The 25947-nt window shown below is 45.9% G+C and overlaps 1 protein-coding gene across 1 annotated transcript in view; it reads right to left on the reverse strand.

Annotated features, from left to right (window-relative positions):
* MARCHF4 (membrane associated ring-CH-type finger 4) overlaps window positions 1-15734 on the reverse strand; it is a 102191-nt gene extending 86457 nt beyond the window's left edge. The window contains exon 1 of the mRNA XM_065880934.1: window positions 15240-15734. Coding sequence (XP_065737006.1) covers window positions 15240-15734 — 495 coding nt within the window. The remainder of the gene's footprint in view (window positions 1-15239) is intronic.
* Between the last annotated feature and the right edge of the window lie 10213 nt (window positions 15735-25947).

The following is a 25947-nucleotide window of genomic DNA, read 5'->3' on the forward strand; positions in this document are numbered from 1 at the left end:
TGCACAGGGGAGGCCCCAAGCTGAGTGAGGCTCACAGCTGCTGTAGCTGATGCCCTAGGGTGGCAGACATGACTACGGACCAGAGTACAGAGAACGGAAGATGAGGGAATGCTTGTGTATTGAAGCAAACTGGGCTTTTGGAAAAGCTTCACCTTCTGCCTGGAATGCCCTTCCACTCTCTCATCTGGGTCAACTTCAGGGCTCCAATAGCTGTCTCCTCTTGTGAGAAGCCCTCCCTGATCCTCAAGTCTGTGCACCCAGAGCACTTTGCACAATTCTTAGTCCTTTGCATCCTGCATTATAATGGCCCCAGCTGCAGTTACAAGACAGCAAAGCTCCCAGGAGACAGGAGCTGTGGTCTAGCTCAGCTCTGCTGAGGATTCTGTGGATAGCCAGAATCCTCGCACAGTTCTGGCAGAAAGCAGCTGCTCAATAAATATGTGCTGAATGAATGAACTGGAAATTTTACACCACTCTTGTGGGAGAAAGATGAAACAAGTTGATATCACAGTTTCAATAAAATCCACCTACTGATTTTTACAGATATCCTGTGGTCTGTGAAGCTAAAAAGACATTCCTTTGCCTTCTTTTTTTTTTTTAATTTCGTTTTTGGCTACGATGTGGCACATGGGATCTTTTGTTGCAGCGCACAGGCTCCTCGTTGCGGTGTGCAGGTTTCTCTCTAGCTGCGGCACGTGGGCTTCTCTCTAGCTGTGGCATGTGGGCTCAGTTGCCCCGCGGTATGTGGGATCTTAGTTCCCTGACCAGGGATCGAACCAGCGTTCCCTGCATTGCAAGGCGGATTCTGAATCACTGGACCACCAGGGAAGTCCCTCCTTTGTCTTCTGTAACAGAACCTAACTTTAAGCAACAACACTTCAACATAAAGGGAATTTGGGGTGGTGTTCAAATACACTGCAAAGTGGACTTATGTTTTATAAAGATTGTCAGCAATAAAAGTTGAAATATAAATTATAGGGTTATCCCCAAATTCACTGGAAAATTAAATTAACCACAAATGTGTCCCATTCCTCCCCATTTTCCCTCCCTAATCTCTTTCATTCTCCAAACATCCTGATAAATTACCACTTCACTACAATATGTTCATCTGTTAGGAAGTGAATGAACGAATACTTCTGTAGCTGGTAAAAGGGTGGAGAAGGAAATGTCTTCCTCCTGTGAGGGGCAAATATCTTCCTCCTGGTATTTCCCATCTTAGCATTTTGCCTTCCATTCACTTCTGTAGAACCTGGTTTCTTACCTCTAAAAATTAGGAAAATAAAGTTTGCTCTTTCCTCCCTAGCACAGGAATATGATCCAGTGCCTCTGCACGCATTGGAGGGTAAGGAAGCTTCTGGACCCACAAGTGAAGCTTTCAGATACAAACTCAATTCAATCAGCCAAGAGAGTTTTTGTGGAGTTACTATTACCAGGTAGGTGGCCCCCAAGAACAGTCAGACCACTGGGATGCAATTACAGAAAGTCCAGTAGGACCAAACCCAGAAAGGCTGGCATTGAGCGGAATAGCTTCTAGAGAGGAGCTAATGCACCCCTCCCCCGTCTGCACGGAGCCCACACTTTAATCCACCCAGCTCTCTGAGGAGAGCAGTTCTGGGTCTTAGAGCAGAGAAGGGTGATTTGAAAAGCAGTGAAAGGCAGAGAGGATTAGGCTGAGTGGAAAATGTTCCTGACGTGGAGAGTGAGGGTAGGTCTCGGATAGCCTTACCTTACACGCACTTCCACCTGGAGAATTCTCCCTACTCATCCCTATGTGGCCACTCAAGGATTAGCTTCTCTGGCGATCCTTCTCTAGCTTTCCCAGACATTACTAGTCACCCCTTCTGTGAGGTCCTTCAGCACAATGAATGCAACCCTGGTCCAAAGCACTCATCATAATGTCATCTTATGGTTGCTTCTTAGCATGCTGGGTTCTTGCACTGGACTCTGAGCTCCCCATCTTATCTCCACATTCCCAGGGCCTGGCACTGGCTGCGTTCACTCGACGTCTGTTGAGTGAATTGTCACACTGATCCTTTTGCTGCCACCAAACCAGGAGGACCAGAAAAGAAATGGACAACAGGACAATTTCATCCTTAAATCATGACCTTTGGGGACAGAACATCCCTTAAGAGGTCATCAAATTCATTCCCCTCATTGAGCAAGACTGATGAAGTGCCCACTGGGATGCACTCTGGTCCTGTCTTTGGCTCTGGTCCTCAGCATCACTGTGCCCCAGGCTATTTTTTCAGCCCTCAGCTAGCTCCACCTCCTCTTTTGTAAAACCTGTTTAATAACTGTCTTTTCATAGCATTTAATTAACCAGACCATAGGCCATACCTTTCTATTACAAAAAATTTCAAACAGACACAAAAATAGAATAGTAGAAGAAAGCATGTACCCAATCACCCAACTTCAGCATCTATCAACTCATGACCAGTCTTGTTTCCCCTCTAGTCACTGGATTATTGTGAAGCAAATTCCAGCCATCATGTCAAATAAACACTTTTTTTAAACTTGCATTGCATTCGTAGAAATGATGAAAATTTATTTAAATCTCGAGGAACCTCTCTCTATGTGTTTTGGGAGGGAGGAGGCATAGAACTTTTGAAATCATATCACATACATCTCCAAAAGCCTCAAACTGATTTTTTTTTTTTTTTTTTTTTGCAGACAAACACTTAATGGATGTCAGAAGTAAGAAACAAGCGATTATTGTATAGAATGTCAGTACTGACTTTGCAAGGACCAGACTCCGTGTGCTCTCTCTGGAACAAAGATGACAGAAAGACAGGAGCAGCTTAATGGACCAACCCCCTCAAGCACCTTTTTCTTCTGTGTTAAACAGTTGTAGTCATGTGCAGACACATACCCACTCGCTCGCTCTCACCCACAGACACACACACACAACAGGAGTGGACATCTCTTCACTCCCACTCACGCCTGCCCTCGTTCACCTGCAGCTGTCTGGTTTGGGCGGTTGCTTTCTGAACACACTGGAGAACTCAGAGCCTCAGCACTAGAAAGCTTTCTTTCTAAAGTAGCACACTGCTTCACGGAGGCTTAGGTCTGTGGCTCCTTGAGGCATCGCCAGAGGATGAATCAAATCTACAGCCCACAGTCACTCAGTATGCCAAAATGCTCCTTTCGGGATGTCAGGTTAGGCAGTGTTAAAGAACTCTGCATAATGGCCAATGCTATTTATACTGATGATTATGAACTCTGTTTATATGCTTAAGATCCCGTACTGGGAAAACATTCCTGCCCACTCAATACTTTTCACTGCTCAGGTGTCACCCTGTCGATCTCAGAGCACTTAGCACACAGTACTTATACCCGGGGAAATGTGTGAGGAATATTTATCATCCTCTTCAGACAGAGGGGTAAAGAGAGACCAGAAAGAGAATGAATGTTTTTCTGGAGTCCCCTTCATGTACTATGGCAGGTGTTGTCTCCTCAAATTCTCACAATAATTCTTTAATGCATTTCTTTTATTGGCTCCATGTTGCAGAAAGAAAACATTGAATCTCAGGGGATTGAATTGATTTGCCCAAAGTTGCTTTTAGCTGCTAAGTGCTAGAGCCTGGATTCTAACCCAATTTTTCTAACCACCAAACCCATGCTCTTTTTTCTATACTTTTTTTCTTTTTTCTGTACTCTTTTTTTTTCCAAGTATGAGAAACTACCCCCCATTTAAATTATTTTTTAACTTTTCATTTTGAAATAATTTAAGATTCATTAAAAAAACTTATAAACATAGCTTCCCATAAACCCTTCACCTTTCTTTTCCAAAGGTTAACATCTTATAGAACCATAATAAAATGACCCAAACCAGGAACTTAGCATTGATACAATACTATTAAGTGATCTATGCACCTTATTCGAATGTCACCAACTGTCTGACTAATGCCCTTTCTCTGGTCCAGAAGCCAATCTGAATCACGCATTGTATTTAGTTATCATATCTCTTTGGATGCCTCCAATCTAGGAAAGTTCCCCCTTCATTCTTCATCTTTCACGACCTTGACATGTTGGCTGGTTGTTTTGTAGAATGTCCCTTAATTTGGATCCCTTTTAATGCTAAAAGAGTTTCACAAACTCTCAAATGACTGTAGTTGTACTTTGAATATCTGCTCATTGAGAATATATTTATTGACAAGAAGCTGCCCTGAAGTGAAGGATGCTTTTGATATTGCTCATCACGGTGCCTTCCACATACATTTGAAAACTTGTATGTGTGTCTGTGAGATAATTTTTATTTACTATACTGGCAATGCTTAGGTATATTTAGTTTCATCTACCCCTGTGATATTTTGGAAACTCCTCCTGAGGTCCGCAGCCCACAATCATACACACGTCAAGGCAGAGGTTCTCAAAGAAAGTTTGGAGAAGACCATTGAGAGTTGGTAGATCAGATAACATCAAGAGCTAATGTTCACTCCATCTTTGAGAATTTATTGTGCATTTGTACTCTATTCTTTGCCAAGAGTTTTGCATGCATTATATCATTTGAGCCTCACAATAGTGCCTCTAAGACAAGTACTATTATTAGCATTCCCATTCTACAGTGGAAGAAATTAAGATTTCGAGTCTGTAAGTGACTTGCCCAAGGTCACACATCTACTGCACAGCAACACTGGGATTTGAACACAGTTCTGCTTGGCTCTGAAAGCCCCATATTCTTATCCACCATGCTAATTTTCTCCAAAAACATCTCTGATTTTTTGCTTCCATTGTTCCTATGTCTGGAAAAGCCTTCATTTCCTATTTTCCAAATTCTTTCCCTGGTTCAGTCTTTAAGGCCTAGTGCTAAGGGCGTTCTTCTAGGGAGATTTCTTCTGGTGGAAAGAGAAACTGGATTTATACCACCCCCAGGTACAGCTCCTCCACCTGATACGGCATAAAAGAGGACAACAGAATTAGAAGGGGCTTGGATATTCCTGAGTACAACCTCTTCCTTATATAATAACAATAACTACTACTATTTATCCCATGCTTTCTGTGGGTCAGCAGTGTTCCAAATGTTTGGCGTGTGTTATCTCATTGATATCCCACAACAACCCTAAGAGGGAGGTACTAATACTGTGGAGGGGGAGACTTCTAGAGCTCACCCACATCTGGATTTCCTCTCTTTCCAGGTACCTAGGAGGATGACACTCTCCACCCCTGCTGCCGTTAGGCAGAGCCATGTTTCTAGATCCAGCCAAGTTGTAGGCGAGTGTGATGTGCCATTCCAGAGCTGAAGCACTTCATTGTCGGTATTCAGTGAGCTGTGAGGAAGCGGGCTGTGCACCATCTGTTGCCTTACTCTGGGACTCTGGGGCTTCCCCAGAGAGGCCCCTGATTGGACTTTGCTCAAGATTACCCTCTGAACATAATTCAGGAGAGGGAATTGATGGTTGTATTCATCAGGGAAATTAACATTAGCTGGGCAATGTCTTAACACAGTCAAAGTCTGCATCTCTCCGTCATGTCACACTCCCACGGTGGCTAGACTTTTCCATCTTGTGGCTGCCCCATGTGAACCCTGTAGCTCTCAGATCATGGAGGCAGGGATGGAGAGGGATGCAAGAGGCATCCCTTCCTGCCTCTGCCCCGAGTGACACATATCCCTTCCTTCTTAGTCACATGGTCCTGTGCCCACCCAACTACCGCCCTCTCCTCTACCGGTGCCCACACCTCTGTGTCTTATATGTCTGGGAACCTCAGGTCTGGCGGAAGCATTTCGCCTTCCTATTTGGCTTCCTCCTCAAACTGCTGCCTAATAAACAATATTACTGTGAAGTCGTCACCTACTTCGGAATTGTCAGAGCTAATGGTTAGAAATGCAGATTCCAGGGCACCACCTCTGCATCTTCCCCTTCCTGACGCACTTCTTGGTGCCCACAGATGTCTCAGGACTATTGTAATGTATGCAGCCCAGGTCAGTGTTATCCAAACTCCAGTCGCTTACACCGTTCCACATATTCATACTATTGTTTTCTTCGTACGTAACATTTTTCTGTAAATGTCTCATATTTTTACTTCAGTAAATTTATGTCTAAAGGAGACTTTTTGCCACTACCATAAGTGAAAAAGCGGTATCATTCACCATAAAAAGAAGAGACGAGTTGTGCTAATACGATAGAATATTATTCAGCACTAAAAAGGAATGTGCTATCAAGCCATGAAAAGACGGAACCGTAAATGCATACAAATAAATGAAAGAAGCCAATCTAGAAAGGCTACATACTGCATGATTTCAACGATATGACATTCTGGAAAAGGCCAGACTATATTGCAGGCGTTCAGGGGTGGGGGCAGAGGGATGAATGGGTGGAGCACAGGGGATTTTTCAGGCAGTGAAACTATTCTGTATGATACTATAATGGTAGATACATGTCATCATGCTTTTGTCAAAGCCCTTAGAATGTACAACACCAAGAGTGAACTGCAGTGCAAATTATGGACTTTAGGTAATAACAATGTGTCAGCGTTCGTTCATCAATTGGAAAAAAGCACCACTCTGATGCAGGATGTTGATGGTGGGGGAAGTAGGGAGGAGGGGTGAGGGTGAGTATATGGGAACTCACTCAGTGTTTCTTTGAACATTAAATTGCTTTAAAAAATAAAGTCTGCTAATAAAAAAGAATAGACACAAACAAATGCAAGCAAAACAAGATTAACAGATTCTAGCTAGGTATTGCTGTATGTCCAAAGGCTCTGAGCCTGGTGCCTTCTCTCTTTGTTTGCAGAGGAGAATGACAAGCGTTAGAAGGATGTTAAAGACGTATCATCTCTTCAATGAGATTTTCTCCTGGACATAATCATAAGGCATGAGAGCAAAATGAGAAGAGAACAACATTCTCACTTGAGGATCTATGTTATTTAACGTCGTGTCTGTCTGGGGTACCCATCCTACCCCAGCTTCCAGAAACACTAGTCTAGGCATGACCCTGAATGCAAACACCTCGCTGTCACACGTTGAGCAGGTTTTTCCGCTGCCACTTCCTCAACATGCTCCTCCATGTGCATGGTCTGCTCCTGGCCTCTAGGGACTCAGAGTCCAGAAAAGTGTCTTTCTGCACAGTTCCTGCCAAGCAGACAGTGTTGCTTAACAAAGATCTGTCAGGGACATGGTGGTGATGGAGATGGTAAAGACAAATATGTTAGGAGTGAAGGACCCAGGCAGGAGAGGACAGAGGTCCAGCAGAGTCAGGCAACGGAAGACAGAAAGTCAGCCAAACAGAGACACTGGATCTAAACGTGCATCCCTGAGGGTCAGGCACAAAACAGCTGGCGTTTACTGTGGTCAAAGCACAGCCTTAATCAGAGTATCTGATTTTTTAAGGTTGTCATGAGACAGTGTGGTAGAAAAGGCAGCAGTGTAATCTGGGGGCCCCACTCCAGGTCTCTGAGTTACACGAACAGAATGGGACAAATATTGTTCCCATTTAATGAACAGCTGCTGTGTGCCTAGAACTTTAATCCTGCCCACTCCTTATGACAAGTGTTCAAGCTCAGTATTTTATTCCTGTTTTATGAGCAATGAAATCTAGGTGCAGGGAGGTTAAATAAGTCACACAAGATCACCCAGCTAGGAAGGCGCCAAATTGTGATTTAAATCCATGTCTTCCTGACTTGAAATCCCATGTTCTTCCCATCCTTCTGAAATTGTACGAGAAAAGATCTGCTCCTGGTCAAGTGGTCGCAAGCCAGGATGATGATCACTGTGATTACTAGAACAAGAATCATTGCTATTTGTCGTTATAGAATCAGAAAAGGAGGTTGGATGGGGTGAAAAGTATCTCAAGAGATTGTCCATATCCCCCTTGCTTGGCATTTTAATTTATATAGACACATACATACACATATGTGCTCATGTACACACAAGCAAATATGCCTTCTACTACGTGTGCACTAGGAACCAAAGATAACTCTATCAGTCTGGAATGAACATGTACCAGGATGGAGGGGAAAGGATCAACAAATACTGAATTCCTACTGTATGCAGAGCCCTATGCTAGCCACCAGGGTAGTTTCAAGAGGCTTCTTCTGCAGAAATTGATGTTGATTCTCTTCAGCCACATCCAGAGTAACCTTTCAATAAAGAAGGAAACTAATTCGATCTGTTTTCCTCAACACCTCTGAGCACAGGCCCTGGAGATATTCTCATCAGAGCAATGAGAATTGCTCTGGGTGCCAGACTGGGGCTTGTGTGTCCCCTTTGTGGGCTTGGATCACAGAGTTGGACAGAGCTTCTGTTCGCAGATCCCCTTCTTTGCGGACAGTTTGCATCTACCTAGAACTCAAATTATAACTTATTCAATTTCACCTATTTTGTCATGCGTCGGTCATTCCCATGTGCGTCCCATTTTTACTTTTAACATACACAGAGGGAGGTATCAAATGTGTACTATATGTAATACAGAGTCTAAGTGACTCTATCTTACATACGATACTTCTTGAGAGGGGGATGGTATACGGTTCAGCCCACACAGTATTCACTTGCCAGCTCCTTCACATCCGGGCTCACTTCCAACTTGGCTTCCTTCACATCAAACAAGAAGCAGCTAGCTCATTCCCACACTCCTTTGAGTATCCCCTCCCCGTCAAACCTACCCGCCTCTCCCAACTCACAAGCCACAACTGGGCTTCTCCAACGTACCAGCTGGAAAAAAGAGCAGAGAGAGAGAGAGAGAGATTGATTCCCAGTATCTCTCCTTTCTCCTTCCAGGCTCTTTTGAAATGCATGTTTCACTCCTGCTCTACTGGCTTTATTAAGTAATTCTCTGTATGGGGGCCTCAGCTAGAAGCCACACCCAATAAATTAGCCAACCACCACAAACAGATGCAGTCTGGCAAGTGAAGAAGGATTACTCCAAAGTGAACCCCATGCAGAGGATCTACAGACAGTTGAGGTGAGAAGCACTCCACCACTGTCAAGACACCAGGTGTCTCCCCTCCTCCAGTCCCTAATTCTGTCTGTGAATGACAGACAGCTTCACTGAACACTTTATTCACATGTATGCACTTGCATGTGTGTGCATGTAAAGAATAGATAGCTAAATATGGAAAATAGCCAGGGACCCAGTGTTGAGGTTTGAACATCCTTACATCATCTCCCAATAAGTATTAGAGCACTGGTGAGAACCCTAAGGAAGTGGTCCTTGGACCTCCCAGTTTAAATAGGACTAGGACTAGCAGATGTAGCAACTGAAAAACTACAGTGGGAAAAAAAATCTCAGATGGGAAAACGAAAACAGCTCGCTCATGACTTTGGGGAAGGTGTGGCAAGTGTGCTTCCCCTTTCCTGGGATGGTTTTGCATTCTAGGTCCACGATGGTATCTGTTCCCTGCCATTCATGAAATGCTTGCTCTCCTGTTGTATGTGCATGGTGTAAATTCAGGATTGCAGCAATCACATGCTTGCCAACAACTTAGGATTTCTATGAACACAGGACAGAGAATATTCTTTGTGATCTTTGCAGAAGATGCCATGGCATGATACATGCCATGTATTATATACACGGGAAATAGATATTCTGGGACTAGATGACCCCTTGAATCGGAAGGGATGCAGACCCATCTCTTTGTGCTTAGATTAAAAATCTCTCTGGACCCCAAGAAATCTCATAACGAACCCCAAGTCTCAAGCTCAAAAGGGATCTTGAGGGTCACTAGTTCCAGTTGCCCACTTGAGCCCTCTTTCTAAGGCAGCCTATACTATCTTGGGACAGCTTTGATAGAAGGTTCTTTCTGATATCAAAACCCAAGTTGGCTTCCCTGGAGATTCCATCACTGGCCAAGGCACTGCCCTTTGTGATTCCACAGAACAGGTCTGCCCCTTCTTGCGCACAACACACGGTCAGCATTTGATGCCAGTAAATATCCTTCTCCCTCGCAGTCTCTTCTCCCCAGTTCCCCTACCTGTGGGGCTGCCCACTGGATGAACTCTAAAGGCTCATTCACTCAACAAATAATTATAGAACGTGAAGCAAGTGCCAGGAACTGGATTGATGAGCAAACACAACCACATCATTGCTTCCAGGGATCTTACAGTCCCTTCGCAGTACCTCCCTTAGACCCAGGCAAGAGGGCCCCTTGCTATAGAAGGCTCCACTCTGACCCTTCTTCAGCTGCATGCTTCCCATAGGGTGAGGTGCCTACAGGGTCAAGGACCCACATCCTCCTTCTAGAACATGCTTCAGTTACCTGGAACCCTGGAATGCCTTCCTATTCAGCCATGAGCCTGCTCCCAAAACCTTCATGGTTCTCTTTCTTCAGAATCAAAGAAAGAGGGGCAAGGGGAAGCTCTTTGGAGGTGGTATAGATAGAGCCTGGACAAGCCAGTGAGTGTGCCCACACATGTATGTCCAAGGCTTATTATGGTGCAGGATGGAGCCAGCAGTGGAAAGAGAATCAAATCAGAGTGGCCTGTTGACCAAGGGCCAGATATCCTCATTTGGCTAGTACAGAATTCAGAGGACTCTAAGAGTTTTAAATGCAAATCTGTCTTCCAGGTTGTTTTGAAGGTATATTTGTCAGGATAGAAGGATAAAATGCACTTTGTTTAACAGTTTGTTAGCTGGATTTATTACTTTTAAATATTTTGGTCTATGATATGTGAGCCTCCATCCATACTCTTGCCCTGGGGTCCATAAATGTTAGGGATGGGTCTATTCTTTGTGGATACAGATATTAGTTAATTAATCACAGAAAGAAATGTAAAATTGAACCATATTTCTAAGAAAAATAATATACCATTTGGGTCTCTCCTAAAATGTTCTGCTTGATCTCCATTCCCAGGGTTCTCCTTGCATCTTGGGGTCTCCAGGTTCCCTTGAGCCCTGCAAAGCCCTTCCCTTATTTTCTGAGATCCCAAAACACTGACTAAAATATTCCACATACTATTGCCCCTTCTGAACTCAGAGCTTCAGGGAAATGAACCGTAGGACGAATAAGGGAGGCAGACCAAGATTGTTAATCTCTTACAGACTCATTTCCTGCTTTTCATTAGGTCCAAAACAGATGCCCCATCACCACACTGCCATGGTAGATTCCATCTTTGTACCCACTCCAGGGGCTCCACAGCTGACCCAGCCTGGGAGGCGGTTTCACCTCTTTGTTAAGGTATCCGTGTGTCTCACATCTCTTCCGCTTCCAGCTGTCTAAACTCAGCCTAAATCTATTTCTTCTCACTTGGTCTGCAGCAGCAGGAGAGAAACCTTCTCTGACTAATTGGGGAAAAGGTAGCAAATTCATCCACTTGTCTCTCTGAATAGGCACCCCACACACTAGCCGCTTTTAAGCATGCATCTCTTTCTCGTCCCCGATATTACTGTAATTCACCTGCGACTCACTGTCTGTGTGCCCTTGATCTCTCTAAGCCTCTGTGATGTCTGGGTTAGATTGTGAAACTCCCTGAGGGGGCAGGGCCACATCTGCCCCGTGTCTCCAGACCCTGCTCAGCAGAGCAGCCCACATAGGTAGGCACTTAATATAGACTTTTGATGATGGAAACAGAAGAACAGCATTCCGTCTAGAGCATTGTGAGGGGGCAAGAGGCAATCTACTACCACAGACAGACCACGTCACAGCAGCCCTCCTGCCAGACTGGGAGCTGGGGCACACTTTTTCCTTTTAAACAAGGTGTGTGGGAGGGGCACTGTCTCTTGCCTCCGAGATGACAGCAACAACAAACACTGTGACAGCACGGCTCTGATTGTGTGGACTGATCTGATGCTCAGAAAAACCTTATGAATTTGGGGACTATCATTATTATCCCGGTTTTCAAATGAGGAAACTGAGGCACAGAGAAGTTGTGTAAATCGTTCAGGCCTCAGGCTGGGGCCATCTGACTTCGGAGACCTCAGCTTGCCCACCACGGCACATGGTTCCCTGACGTGAACTAGTGGAGCTTCAAGCAGAAATGGAGAGTGAAGTGTTGCCGACCAGGCTCTTGTCCCACACTCTCGCAGATCCTTGATCGACCGACCCCTGTCCCACCTGAGTGACCAGCTGAGGGAAGGAGAGTGTCAGTCAGCTGTCCAGCCTTGAGCCAAGTTGGCCCTCAAAGCATTTGTTCACACCCCATCCCTCTCCCTCCTCCTATCTTTTCTATTTCTCACACATGCTAAGCTTGTTCACACTTGGGTCTCCTCCACCTGGAAAACTCTTCCTCTAGACCTATGTCTGCAGCGTTGGGTCATCCTCATCACTTAGGTATCAGCTCAGATGGTACATTCTTAGGGAGTCGCTTCCTGGTCACTCTGTGTATTGTAGCTCCCAAGCCCTCCCTTTCATTCTTGTCTAACTCATTTTGTCTTCATCACAGCCCTCAACGCCATCTGAAATCACTTTATTTGTCTACTAGTTTACTTGTTTATTTCTGTATCTTTACTAGAACTTTAGGTTCAGGAGATCAGAGACCTCATCTGTTTTGTTCACTCCTGGATACTCAGGGTCTGAAACAACATCTGGCATGTTGTAGGTACACAACAAACATTTGCTAAATAAATGCATGTGTGAATGAATAAGTAGTAAGTCCTTTATAGATATGTACAAATATGGAACTAGCTGGATCCTTCAGTTTCCTGCCCCTCACCACATACATTTCAAGCCATTGGCAGGAAGACACCCAAATTTTCAGTTTTTGCAGCCTTCTAGCCCCTGGAGCAGTGGCAAAAGACTGGGGAGCTGTTCAGTTCCTTTGTCTGGGCAGAGAAAAGACCAAGACATTCAGCTACTGAGACTGCAGACTGTCTGCACTCCATTCAGGGCCACGTGTGGACAATTGCTGGACACTCCCTCCTTGAACAGAAAACAAAATACTGAAATCTCAGCTTTTCACTTTCTGTGTCTGGCTGTCTCTTTCCCTCTCTTCCTTCTCTAGAGAGTTTTCCCCACCTCCTCCTCTTTGTCTCCCTTCCTCATTGAAATCCTGTGAAGAAACACAAGTAAAAAGTGGGAAGATGTGTTCACATCTAACACATTTTACTCTTATTACTAATAACACAATCCCATTAAAATCTCCTGGCTGCTGCGCAAATAAAGCAAACCCCCGAAGTATAATAATATGCAGGGAGTGCTTGATTTGATCCAGTCTGAGTATCAACGTGACCCCCTATCCCTCCCACATAATAACAGAGCCCATTCCTTTATTGGTGTTAGCTTTTTTTTTTTATTCCATGCTTTATTTATGACACATTGTAAAATTAACAAACAAGAAAAGAAAGCTCCTAACCTCCAACCAGACCCTGTATCACGTGAGGGTATTTCACAATATTCCTAATGATCCTTTTTATTTAGCAAAATACTGCTTTTCCGTGAGCAAAGTACATGCCATTATATATTAGTCACTTTCAAGTCATTTCCAGGCTCATTATCTTCCGGATCCTCTCAACACATTTATAAGCAAATGAGGGGAACAGAAAACGCTTCCTCTAAATCACAGAAGTTGGAAAAGGGGCTCAAGGGTATAAAGAAATCTGAAGAAGTTCACACAACAGGTAAATATCCTCCAGAACAGACTCCAAGTCCTGCTGTATTCTAGAGACAAGGGTGTTCTTGCCAGAAGCCACACTCCCAGTGGCCCCTATGACATGCAGACCTGAACGGGGGCACATGGAAGAAGAAAGAAATAGCTTAAGAAGTTAGGAAGCTAAATAAATCCTTTTTTTTTTTTTTTTTTTTGGAGAAGATGGGGCTTCTGATTGGGGCAGATGCTGACCAGGAGCGTCCTAAAGTAAAGCACAATTCTTGTTCTCAGCCCCGCCACTCCTCCTTGTGTCTGTGCTGGATAGCCAGCACTGGAAGAGGGGCACAGTGCAGGCACCCTGGGCCTTCTTGCCTAACAAGAGTCCTTGGCTCTGGGCTGCAGTCCAATTGGGACTTCAGGCAATCCTAGTCACAAGAAGGAGGAACCCAGCCCTCAGCCTCTCAGAGACATTTATTCACACTGAGATCAACATCACCTCCTCTCATAATGCCCAGGCCACAGCCCCAGTCATCATCTGTCCCTGAAGTGCCCTGCCCCTTCTGGGCAAAGACAAAATGAATGAAAATGTCGGTGAAGCCTGACTCTCACAGAGAAAGCCTTCAACAAGAACCAGAGCCACCCAGGAGCACCGGCATGGCATCCTGCTACACCATCGTTTGTCCAAGGAGCACCGAGGAGTCTTACTCCACCTCCGGGAAACTAGTGAAGTGGCTGATGTGACCACATAACCCTGCCCAGGGTGCAACTGAATGTTCTTTCACCAGCATCACTAACTAGATCAGATTTTCAGGTGAACCTTTCTGATCTGGGATTCTGTGGAAAGTGTTGCCACAATTCATGATTCTAGAAGAATGTGCACATACTATCCAGCACTGCAGAAACTAGACTGAAAGTGGAGCTAGAGGGGGTAGGGTGAGTATGTCTGTGAAAATCTGATTGAATGTAGTAGGGAGAACCCTTGGCCTTGGGAAGACTCTGGCCCATAAGGTACTAAGCATCTCCAATCCTGGATGGGGAGAGTTTAAGGGACTTTCTAAGGTTGTGTGCTTCAGGGCTGAGAAGGGAAATAGTTATGACAAGACTCCCTACTTCCTTCTCCATATTCCTTACATTCACTCTCACCCTACTTACCTAACTGCTTTCAACCTAGAAAAACTTGAGTCTGCCAAGAAGTGTCATAACAAACTGTATAGTCTTCATGAACTTACAATCCCTCTCCATCTCATCCTCGGTGACTGCTGTGGATGTCGATATAATATGGGAGGGGTTAGTATCAAAGTGAAGGAACAGGCATAGGCTTGCTGAGGACAAGATCTGCACACACTATCAGAGAGGGAAGAAGTCTGAATCTGGAACTGAAGATGGGCTGGGGAAATGTCACTAACAACAAATCAGATACAAGGATACCTCGGCAACAAGCATGAATGTACCACCAAGTTTCTTCACTTCACCCCTTCCAGCTTCTGAATCTTCTACTCTGAGGATGCTTATGGAATTTTTGGATGGAATTGAACATATTCTAATTGAGCACTGGAAGGAAAATGCAAAAATGGGGTACAAGTGAGCCACCAAACAGGCTCCGCCAGGCACCAGACACCTCTTGGGCAAACTTAACCACATGAGACATCATTGAGGAGCCCTTAAAACTTACAGTCCTCACACTAGAAACAGCACAGTGGTTCCCCAGGGCAAGTAGGCGAGTAGCAACCTGCAAGACCTGGAGATCCCAGAAGGAAGCACGAAAAGGGAAAAAGGGTCTCACCTGTTCCGGCCCCTGGAAGCAGATGCGGCAGAGCGGGGTTCTCATGCCACTGTCCAGGCTGCTGCCCAGCGAGTAGCGATCCTCAGCCTTCCCCTTACAGAAGTCATCTGAAGAGGCACTGCTGAGCAGCAAGGCAGGTGGCTCTGCGGCTGGGCCACCCCAGTCATCTTCCACTGAAGGTGGCAGGGGAGGGGTCTCCCTGCCCACGCCTTCTCGAGGCCCCCTCCAGCCTGCCCGCCCCCCGGCACCCAGAGCCGGAAGGGTGTTGTTGGCTGCCACGCCGGGCGGCTGGGGTTCGCCGTGCATGGGCAGGGGCGCTGGAGGGGGGCGCCGCAGGAGGAGAACCTTCAGGTCATTGAAGAGCATACGGCAGCGGCACTTGAGGAGACCCTGGTGGCGCAGCATCTGGGAGGCTGGGAGGCACAATGCACAGCGGCACCAGGCACAGCAGTGCCACCACCACCACCAGGGCAGCCCGCTCTGGGGCATCAGCATGTGCCCGGTGGAAGCAGAGCGACCGGTAGGGGCACGTGGAGTCTTTGCAGAGGATGGGATCGGTAGAGGGGGTCCGCAGCGTATCTGTGTGATGGGGGGAGGCTTCGTTCGCACTGGCTCCTGTTACCTCCCTTCCAAGTAGCAAATAAATTGCCCCCAGGACTGACGACTGCGAGCCACTGCCTCTGAACTCTACCTGGAAAGCCCAACAACAGCAAAAGTTTCCTTGCCCCTCCACCTCTACCCCAACCTTAGGCTTTGCTCAGAGTGTCTCCTTTTTGCTTTTGACCTGGTGGCACTGGTAGGGGTTGGGGGGGGGCTAGAAAAAAAATGTTGAGGATGGGTTGTCAGGGCCTTGAGATCAAGGTCTAATTGTTAGAAAGTTCCCCAGGAGAGGCTTATTGGGTTTTTCTCAAATGCCTAGGCAGTGGGAAATCTTTTCTTTCATATAAAAGGGTGGGGAAGGTTATCAATAAAATTTGGAGTGGACTGAGCTGGGCTTAGGGCAAGCTAGCTCAGTGAAGAATTGAAGACTGCATGTGCTAGAGAGAAAAGGTAGTTTTTCTCAGGTAACGGGAGGTTGGTGGTGAGGGGCTGAGGGAGGTAAGGTGGGGAAGAGAGGAGGTTGGGAGAACTTTTAATTCTCCTGGGCAGAAAACTGGGGCAATTAACCCCCAGAAGCACCAGAATTACTTTTAAGAGAGCAGCGGTGGGGGTAGGGAAGGGATTCAGGTGCAACTGGGCAAGGGGCTTGTGCTTTGCCTTTGCAGCCAAAGGGCTGCACAGAAGAGGGGAAAGCCAATTAGGAGAACAGAGGTGGGAAAATCAGGGACTGGAAGGCGGGGGGCGGGGGGGGGAAAGAAAGGGAAAAACCGAAAAGACCGTTTAACCCTTGCAGAGCCACCTCCTTCCTGAGCTTTAAGATCCTGGCTAGAAGAAGGGTGTGTGCTTGGGGGGTGGGAGGCAGAGAGAGGAGTAGAGATACGGGGTAGAGAATAGGGGCTTGTGGGAGGGGACTAGAGAAAGGAGTAATTACATGGTCTCAGCCCCCCGCCCGCCCCTGCGGCAGTCTGTAAATCCTCGGCCCCCTTCCCTTGGCGCCATCAAATGTCCCTCTGGGCGAGGGGCAAGAGCCGGGATAAGGGCAGGTCCGGGCGGGTGGGTGGCCTCGCCTCCTCCTCGGGGGCCTCCTCGGGGCCGCTGTCGCCCTGATTCTCTGGCTCCGGGTCCGCCCGAGGCCAGCGATGCTGCTGCGGCGGCGACCGCTTGTCGGCGTGCGGGTGTCTCCGGGGCGGGGGCTGCTCGGGCTCGTCCTCTGGCTGCCGCTCGCCGTCCGACGCGGCCAAGACTCCCGGCCTCATGATCCTCCTCCCCCTCCTCCCCTTTCCCGGGGGGCCGGCCCTGCGCCCCCGCGCCCGGGCAGCGCTGCCATGCAGCCGGAGGCGAGGCAGGCGTAGGGGCGGGGGCGGCTCAGGAGTCAGCAGTAGGGGAAAGAAGACGAAATCACACTAGTGGAACAAGCATAATTCGCTTCTCAAATAGTCAGAGCAGGGTGCTGCTGGGTGCGCGGGGGCGGAGGAGGGCGGCTGCCGGGTCTTCAGGGCAGCTCTGCCTCCGCGGTCCCTACCCGGGGCGGCCTCGGTCGGCTCTCTCCCCCCCGCCCCGCCCTCCTCTCCGCCGCCTCTGGCTGGCTGGGCTCGCTGTTGCTACCTCTCTTCCTAGAAGCAGCGAGGTGAGGCTTGTTTGCGGTGCCGGCTGAGGGTGGGGAGGGGGAACCGAAGCGGCGTGGCCGAGGCGGGAGGCAGCCAGCACTTGGCTCCGGCTTGGTCCTCGCGACCCCCCAAAACCATATATAAATATATCTCTTATAAAAGGCGAGAGGAAGCAAATCAGATTCCAGGCTGCTGCCAGGTGTTGTCTTCCGCCGTTGCTCAGCACCCGCCCGCCGCGACTGCTGCCCCCCCACACACACCCCGGCTCAGTTCCCAAAGGGGTGGTGCTGGAAGGGAGGTGGCAGGCGGTGGGCTGACCGTCCGAGGTCTGGAAACAGGGTTCCTGGAGCAGAGAAGGCTTCAGCTACCTCCGCCGCCGCAGCCGCCGCCGTGCATTCAGCACCCCGGGCGAGTGGACAGCTCCCACCCAGACCCTGAGCGTCACGCAAGTGGGGGCCTGACGCAGACGCCGGGGAGGGATTGAGGGAAAGAGGCGAGAGGGAGAGGGCTATAGAGGAGGAGGGAAAAACTGTTCGAGGCAAGGAGATGGGGAGGGATCAAGCGAAAGGGAAGGAAGGAGAAGGAGGGATTTAGGAAGGAAGGGAGGAGGGAGCAAAGTGGTGAAAGAGCGAGAAAGGCAAGCGGGGTAGAGAGGAGCGTTCGTGTACGAACTCGTGCATTTCCCCCCGCTGGAGAGTCTCCGTGTGGACGGGACCGCTGTAGAATTTCTTCCCTCTGTACACTTCCACGGCCCCCCTCAACGCACATACACAGAGACGTCTACGTCTCAACCAGAGTCTGTTTCCCTGCTCATAGAAACATTTTAAGCAGATATCAGTCTGCGAGCTTTGAAAGAGATACATTTTTGTGACTCTTGCACTGATGCTGGAACTTGATGGAGACTAAGTCCCTCATGACTAGGAACTCATGAGAAGAAAGTATTTCTAACAGGGAGAGGGATGCTAACACATTTTTGCCAGTTTCTTCTAGAATTTAAGCTCCAAAGGACGGGATTTTTTATTTTTTATTTTTTATTTTTTTTGTCTATTTAAATCTTATGTGCCTAGGTCAGAGGTAGCATGTGGCAGGTACTTAATACATATTTTTTGAATGGATTATGATCACCATCACCAAAGTCATCATTACTCCAATCCATAGACCTCTTTCAATTTTAGTCATAAGAATCCAGAGCAATATTACAGGCTCATCTTAACGAACATCTCCAACCTCCCCTCTATTTGAGACTTTCACTGAGCCACTGATAAGAGGTAATTTGAAATGGATGTTAATTTCCTCTCTTATTTCTACTTCTGACTCATGTCATCCTACTCCATCCTTCTCAGTGAGTTGCTAGTGAATAGAAAAGTGTCCCTAAATGTGAAGAAAAAGAAAATTTAAAGTGGTCTGTACAAAATACTCAGTATTTGCAGCTGTAGACCAGCTGTAGACTGGCCGTTTAAAACTTAGGATTTCTTTCTTGCCTTTCCTCATAACTGCTCCCCCAACACCCCCCCACATACACACACCTCCAAGGCCATAGACTTGGATAAGCTATCCCAATGAGTCATCTACACTCCTTTAAAAATGTTGGAGCCATAGACAGAGTAGCCTGCAAAAATGTCTGCTCCAAAATATCATTGGCATGAAGTTCAGCCCTATGAATCATAAGAACACTACCCCTTGGCCGCCATCTCCTTCAATGATTCATTCCTACAAGATCTAAGGAGTAAGGACTTAAGTGTGGGTCTTGGTTAACCCAGGGTGGTTGCTTGTTTGAACCATGCCTCAGCACCCACCATGGATGCTGACACCTGGCCCAAGGTGAGTGGTTGGAAGAGGATGGTGATGCTGTTAATAACTACAAAATAATATGTATTTTATTGATATGAGTATGACCACTGTGTTGCAAAACTTTTTTCTTTGCTTAAAAATAGTCCATCTGCTCTCAAAGAAAATTCTCTGTGCTCCACATTACCCTGTGCTTGCCAAGGGAACTATGTGAATTACACTCTGTAATAATGATCTCATTATATATTCATCTCCCTTCACATGACTCAGAGCTCCTTGAAGGCAAGAATCAGTATTTATATCTGAATCATCAGCACATAATATAGCGCCTAAAGTCTGGTGGATGATCGAGAAAATGAACACTGAATGAATGAATGGCCTTTTTATTTCAATGAAGCTACTGTATTTCTCCTCTTCGTCTTAGACACACACATGTGAATGCTCTCATACGTGACTGAATATCTGCTTTACCTAAAATTGAGTTTCAGGGTTTTATGCCAATAAAATACTAGTTCCAAGTGTGTCATGCAAGTAAATTGGGGCAGGAGATAGAAAAGCCATATGAAGCTTGTGTTCAGAGTCACTGAAAGGGGTGATATCCATAAGAAGACTATTTTTTTCCAACCCTTCCACTGAGAGCAAAAAGATTTCTAGAAATAGAAAGTTGCTAAGGATGGGAAGCAACAACAGGACTGTCTTCAAAAAACCTGGAAAGCTTGAAATTTCTGTTTTGAATATAATGTAAATCTTGAAAAGTGCCTCACTGAGTCGGATTCCTCTTATCCTGACGATAAAACAGTTGTTGTGAGCCCCCAAGAATAAAAGTCAGAGATCAATGGGTCTCCATTTAAGCATTCAAAAAATATTTACTAAACCCCAATCACAGGCAAGGAGTTGTATTGGAAGATGTGGGGAACACAAAAACGAATTGGTTGGAATTGCATCCTGTAGGATCTAGTACTATAAATATGTACACAATCATAATATAAGTTATAAAATAATAAATGTTACAAAGGTAGTAAAAGTTTTGGAGTGTTTAGAATAAGGAGATAATTAATGCTTACACCTTGGCAGCAATTAGGAAATGTGGGAGGAGGTGGAGATGCCAGAGCTCCAGGAAAGCCTTTTCTAAGAAGTGACATTTGGGACTTCCCGGGTGGTGCAGTGGTTAAGAGTCTGCCTGCCTGCCTGCCAATGCAGGGGACACGGGTTTGATCCCTGGTCCGGTAAGATCCCACATGCCGCAGAGCAACTACTGAGCCTGTGCTCTAGAGCCCGCGAGCCACGACTACTGAGCCTGTGCGCCACAACTACTGAAGCCCTCGCGCCTATAGCCGGTTCTCCACAAGAGAAGCCACCACAATGAGAAGCCCGCGCACCGCAACGAAGAGTAGCCCCCGCTCACCGCAACTAGAGAAAGCCTGCGCGCAGCATTAAAGACCCGACGCAGCCAAAACATAAAATAAATAAAATAAAATAAGAAGAAGTGACATTTGAACTGAGTTAATATGTAGCATTCAGAGGAGGGAAGTATATTTCTGGCAATGGGAGTGCTGAATACTTTAGTTCTTCCATTTGTCTAGAGTGGAAGGTGCTTGAAGGTAAGTAGCTGGAGGTAAGGTCAGAAAGGTAGGCTGAAACCAGATTACAGAAGGCGCTGAACTACTCTGGGAGAAGATTTATTCATTGACCAGGCACTTGTTTTAATGGTTTTAAAGATTTGGAGCTGAAGGTGAATGGCAGAAATAAACTTTATCTCTGAGCAGGTTAATTAACTGGATGGGATTTCACTGCTAACAGGTGAGAAGCAATCAATATTTTTCATTTCACGCCAGAAAGTTCTCAGCTCCTTAACAGATTTATTCTTTTAAATGAGGTTGTTTTCAGATATATTTCATTACCTAGAGATGCTGGGGTCATATGAATTAGAAGAGTAGAAGAATCAGGGGCTCCAAGGAATAGTCTTCAGGAGGAAATATTAGGAGATGCGGAGTTTCAGAAAAGACTCATTATGGAGGCCATTGCACTTGTTTCACCAACCAGGGGAGCCCTAAACGGATCCCATCTAGTAGTTACTGTTTCTTTTCCTAGACGGAGAGTACTCAGGGTAGAAGGCATTTTACAGAGGCTGGGGGGAAAGAGAAGTCCAGAAAGATTAGGTGACTCTGTGCCTAAGATTCCATAGCAAAGTAATCGTCAGACGAGGGCTACAGAACTTATACATCTTCTAATCCTCAATACAGTTTGCTTTCCACTAATTCACAGTTGACTCTGTTTTTGCGGTACGCGGGCCTCTCACTGTTGTGGCCTCTTCCGTTGCGGAACACAGGCTCAGCGGCCATGGCTGACGGGCCCAGCCGCTCCGCAGCATGTGGGATCCTCCTGGGCCGGGGCACGAACCCGCGTCCCCTGCATCATCAGGCGGACTCTCAACCACTGCGCCACCAGGGAAGCCCCACAGCTGACTCTCTTTAAGCATATAGTTCCTCAAGAATACTTGCAGAATTACTGTCGTCATGCAGATTACTAATAGCTACCATATACTGAGCCACACACATTTGCATACGTACTTATTAAAAATAACAATTCTTATGTGCCACTCCAAGTCTACTGAATATGAATTTCTTAGGGAGCAACCCGAGAATCTTCATTTTAACAAGCATCTTGCCCGAGTGATTTTTTTGATCCTCAAAACTCCTTAAGTGGTAGGTATTTTCCACATTTTTTGGACGAGAAAATCGAGGCTCAGTGAAATTAAGTCTAAAGTTAAATACAGTTGGTGAACACCAAAGCTGAGATTCTAACAGAGGCCTCTCTCAACCCAAAGTGCATGCTCTTCTTATGCTGGAACTCTGCCTTTTAAATTAAATTCCCGGGTGCCACACAGAATTCCCACACAGTTATTATCTGTCTGTCATACTGTGTCCCATGTCAAAAATAGTTCAAAACTCAGGCTAAGGTGTGGTAGGCAGCTTCTAAAAGGGGTTCTAATGCTCCCCGCCTTCTGGTATTCATGCCCTTGTATAAATGCCTCCTTTGGAGTGTGGGCTGGACTTAGTGACTTGTTTCTAATAAATAGAATACAGTCAAAGTGATGGGATGTCACTGCAGAGATCAGGTTACAAACGACTGTGACTTCCATCTTGCTCTCATTCTCCCTCTGGCTCTTCTCACCTGCTCACTCTGATGGAAATCAGATGCTGTGTTGTGAGCTGCGCTACGGAGAGGCCCACGTGGCAAGGACCTGAGGGCAGACGGCCTCCAGCCAAGGGCCAGCAAGGAACCAAGGCCCTTAGTCCAACAGCCCACGAGGAACTGATTGCCAACAATCACATGAGTGGGCTTGGAATCAAATCCTTCCCCAGTTGAGCCTTGAGCTTGGCTGGCATCTTATTTGCAGCCTCATGAAAGAACCTGAGCCGGAGGACCCAGCTGAGCTGTGCCTGGATTCCTGACCTATGGAACTGTGAGATAAATGTAGTTGTTTTAAGCCCTCTGTACGTTATCACAACCCTCACTCCCAGCACATATATAGAGACATCTACCTCTCAACCACAGTCCATTTCTCTGCGTGTAAGCATTTTGAGTCAATTGTCACCTTCAAGCCTTGGGAACGATAAAGTTTGGGGAATCTCTCATTGAACCTGGGGACTTGGCGGAGACTAAATCTCTCACGACTAAGAACTCATGCGAAGGAAATGCTTCCCACAGGGAGTGACATACTAGCATCATGTCCTTCCGTTTCCTCTTCTAGAATTTAAGCTCCGTGGGGCAGGGGTTTTTTGCTTTGTTTAGTTTTGGTCCATTTTGATCCCATGTGACGGCACGTAGTAGGTGCTCAATACATATTTGCCAAATGAATTATGACCGCCCCCACCATCAACATAGTCACTGTTACTGCAAGCTATAGACCTCTTTCAGTTGTGGACTGTAAGAATCTAGAGCAATATTACAGCCCCATCTTAACCAATATCCCAGCCTCCTTATCCAAACTTTCACTGAGACACTATTAAGGAATAATTCGAAATGGATTTTAATTTCCTCTCTTATTTCTGCTCCTGACTCATGTCACTTTACCCTATTCCTCTCAAGGAGTTTCTAGTGAGCAGAAAAGTGTCCCCAAATGTGAGAAACAGATTAAGTTTTGGAGTAATTTGTTACACAGCAACTGGTAACTCATACATAGGGCACTGAGAACATCAGTCACTGTGCCTGTGTTTCTGTGCCCCGAGGCACTCTGCTTTGACCTCAGATGAAGAGTTTGATCATTCACAGGACAATGCAAGTGTACACGTGAGAGGTCACCAGGCAAAAGAAGTACTTTGGCGTGCTTAATTTGTGGGCTGAACTTAAGACCTAGGAGAGTTCCTCTCAAGCCTTAGTGTGCCTTAAAGATCAGCTTGGGTGGTTGTTTAAAGTGCAGATTTCCTGGGTAGACTCTCATTTCCAGAGATTCTAACTTAGTATGTCTAGTATGGCACTTGGGATATGCCTTTTTGTCTAGTTCCTCTTGAGCTCCATTGCGGAGAATACTGGCTTAGAAGACAAAGCTCAGAGCCAGGACTTCACCCTCCCACCATCAGCCGTCACATGAGCAGAGCTGGCCATTCCCCTGCTCTGAGTTGATATTCTTCTCCAGACAGGAGTGAGTAAAGAGCAAGTTCCAAATCAATTTCAGAAAGAGGCAACACAGTGATATGGAAAAGGTGCTGAGAAGAGATTTGCGCATTTACCCCTGGATTCTGGACCATTCCTGGTGACGGGAATTCAGTAGGAAGCAAGACAGATGAAGGTTTTGCTCTCACAATGTCCACATCCTAGTGTGGAAAACAGATAAGTAGGCAAATAAATAAAACAGGTAATTTCGTATGGTGATAAGTGCTATAACGAAACTAAACAGGTTAATGTGACAGGGAATGATGCACTAGCACGTGTATTGACTGGAGGGAAATAGATGGTGAGGGCAGGGAAGACTTCCTGAATTTAGACCAAAGAGGTGAAAAGGAACTAATGATGTAAAGATCTGTGGTAGAATATTCCAATCAGAGAAGTCAGCAAGCAGAGAGCTTCAGGTGGAAATGATGTAGCGTGTTAGGGGAGCAGAGAGAAGGCCAGTGTGACCGGAGACTAGGGAATGCGGGGAGGGGTGATGGAAAATGAAATCGGAGAGGAGGACAAGAATCATAGCATGTAGAGTCCTGTAACAATGGTGAAAGAGACTGCATTTAATTCTAAGTGAGTTGGGACACCACTGAAGGATTTTAAGTAATGGATGTCTATTTTTTAAAAGGTCACTCTGGTTGCTGAGTAGGGAGTGGATTGGAGGTCTACCATTTCTTGAACACTTACAATAGGCCAGACACTGTGCCAAAAATTTTATAGACTTTATCTTTTGATCTGCACAACAAACTTATGGGTTAGATACTACAGTTTTTCTTATTTTATAGAAGAGGGAACTGAGGCTCAGACAGTTAAGTAACTTGCCCAAGATCAAACAGCTAGTATGTGGCTATGGTGGCTAATACCAGTGGTCACCAAGATTTCCGATTCTCCTGACTGAGGGATCAAAACCAAGTCTTCCTGAACCACAAGTCAGTATCCTTAACTACTGGGCAATACTGCTTCTCCCTACCTCATTATCCATGAAGACCTCTTAGATAAAGTTATGACCTTGAAAAGATGAGAGAAAGAGGATCTAAGAAAAAAATGTAATCCTTATGAGGACAATTACTAGAGGAATAAAAGTAGAAAATCATGCCTGTCTTTCCTTTTCTTACTATGTCAATTTAAAAAAATAAAGAGGAGAATTTCTTAGAAAAATATTTATAGTTAGGGTATCCAGGTTTTTTGCTCATGACCAGGGAATTAATTGTGGCTACTCCTCATTGAAAATAATTTTGCGGCCCATCTCTAGGGAAGCATAAATGGAAATGCTCTCTACTTTGGAATAAAGGCTCCAAGCTATGGCCCTTCTAATTGCAAGCAGGACAGAATCTCCATTTGGGCCACTGTCCCCTGTGTGGTCTCTTTCTTGCTTCAGTAAAGACCATTTGTTAATTTAAGACTGTTTATTAATCTAAACCACCTTCCCTTTCAGCTTTCCATCACCCATCATTCTCAAATCCCAAGGATTGACAGTCTCTGTATCTAAGTTAGGAAAGAACCCACGTAATGAGGCCAGTGTCCCCATATCTAAAGGCGATTGTGTAATAAATTATAGTCTCCCACGGTTACTAGGAAACCTGAGTTTAAAGAGATTACATTGGTAACCAAGATGCTAAAATGACCCCATTTTCTTGACTTAAAAATATAATACTTTCTATCAGAAAAATAAAGGGAAAAGAAAAAAGGATTGACCAAGAAGATAGCAGCTATTACCCACATATTCATATACCTATGGATGAGAACACAGAGTGTCCGGTCTTATCCACATTCCCAAACATGTCTACAAACTGGGAACAGCTATGAGAGGATTTGCTAATTAGCCTCATGTTTACACATTTTTGGTCAACTATAATTACTTGTTTATTAGAACAGAGGCTTCCATGTTTATTGCAGTCATTATAGTCTGTCAGTAAGAGGTAATGTTCCTGAATTTCACAAGTATGTGTGAATTGTACAAATCTCGCCAGCCCTAGCTAGGACTCACTCTCAATGAAAATGCTCAGAGAAGATAATTCTCAAGGAGGCACAGAATTTTATTTCAGCTAATA

Source organism: Phocoena phocoena, chromosome 7, assembly GCF_963924675.1.
Source record: "Phocoena phocoena chromosome 7, mPhoPho1.1, whole genome shotgun sequence".
NCBI classification, from domain to species: Eukaryota; Metazoa; Chordata; class Mammalia; order Artiodactyla; family Phocoenidae; genus Phocoena; species Phocoena phocoena.